This window comes from Lottia gigantea (assembly GCF_000327385.1).
Source record: "Lottia gigantea unplaced genomic scaffold LOTGIsca_252, whole genome shotgun sequence".
NCBI classification, from domain to species: domain Eukaryota; kingdom Metazoa; phylum Mollusca; class Gastropoda; family Lottiidae; genus Lottia; species Lottia gigantea.
Window position 1 is genome coordinate 34,123 of NW_008708763.1, and position 1,296 is coordinate 35,418.

A 1,296-nucleotide genomic window follows, 5' to 3' on the forward strand; every position below is an offset into this window, starting at 1 on the left:
ACGTCATTGGGGAAAACCCCAAGGAAATCCTTGATGACGTCATTTTGTCGTCATTTTGGGAAAGTAGTAATAAGCGAGTGATTATGGGTACCAGACGCTGATTACGGGTAAATACTTTAATAGGCCTGTCATCCACTTCCAAGATTTGGACAACAATGATAGGTTCGGTTGCCATGTTGCAAATGACTGGCCAAAGACAAGTGACTGCGCTTTTTATAGGCGGGAAACTGGAAAAGATCACGTGGTATTTATTTTTTAAACTTTAATTAATTCAACTTAAATCCATTAATTCTAACATATTGTCATTCATAAATCCTAAACATGTTTCGCCATCTTCAAAAGACAAATAAGGAAAATGGTGATGGGCCCAAGCATGGACTAAACGATCGTTTTCGGTCAGATTAGATTGGAACACCGATAAAGCATGGGGTGACGGTTCGTGGAATTTATGACACAAGTAAAAGAAACAATAAAGCCCGCAGACAGAACTTTGATTTCCTTGAATCCTCCGGATATTGTGACGTAAGGGTCCTTGACGCCGCGCAAAGTCGGCAAAATCTTGGCCATACACTTCTGGNGAACATCCAAACGAGTCGAAGAAATCACAATGGTCTTTTTCGCATACAAAAACTGTCCAATGTTTTCCAGGCTGGCCTGCGTCGTCGGTATTCACAACGTACGCTGAGGGATAGCGTGTTGGCTGTAAGGTTTGTAATTGATTTCTGGCTAACACGCCTGCAAATTGTTCAGGGATGTGGCAGGCCAATCCTTCCTCCAACTGTGAAGTATACAGAGGTTTACCAATCCACCAGAACTTGGCGGTTGACATCGATTTCCAAGACATTATCGTATTCGGCAAATAATAGCAAATCGAGTGGATTTTGTGGAGTATTTTCGATTCCAAAGACAAACTTCCTGACGACTTGGGATGAAAATTGGCTTGATCAGCTCCGTGGTCATTGGTCAAATCAAATCCAAAGAGTGTGTAGCCTTTAATATCGTCGTTGTAAGACAAATGCAAATCTTCCTTAGTATTTAATATTCCCAATCTTTTCAAATCAAATCTAAATAGGGAGTCGTGGCTTGTTGATGTGTAAAATGGGTGAAATATTCACCCACCACATCACCATTTTGGTTGCTGTCTTTCCAATTGGATGCGAACGTCGACCCCGACTACTAAAAAACACAAATCCATGTGTAGCCGGGATTGCATTTCAAACACTGAACTTTCACCCATCCTTTTTCTTCTGGCTCCCAACGCTTGGTTTACGACGGGTACGACAGCATCATCGGCAC

The 1,296-nt window shown here is 41.9% G+C and overlaps 1 protein-coding gene across 1 annotated transcript; it reads right to left on the reverse strand.

The window, feature by feature from the left end:
• Positions 1 to 271: 271 nt before the first annotated feature.
• On the reverse strand, positions 272 to 844 carry LOTGIDRAFT_175201 (hypothetical protein; the record flags this gene model as incomplete). Its single annotated transcript, XM_009055825.1, has 1 exon — positions 272 to 844. One exon carries the CDS (start codon positions 842 to 844, stop codon positions 272 to 274), a length of 573 nt encoding a protein of 190 aa, XP_009054073.1.
• Positions 845 to 1,296: the final 452 nt, after the last annotated feature.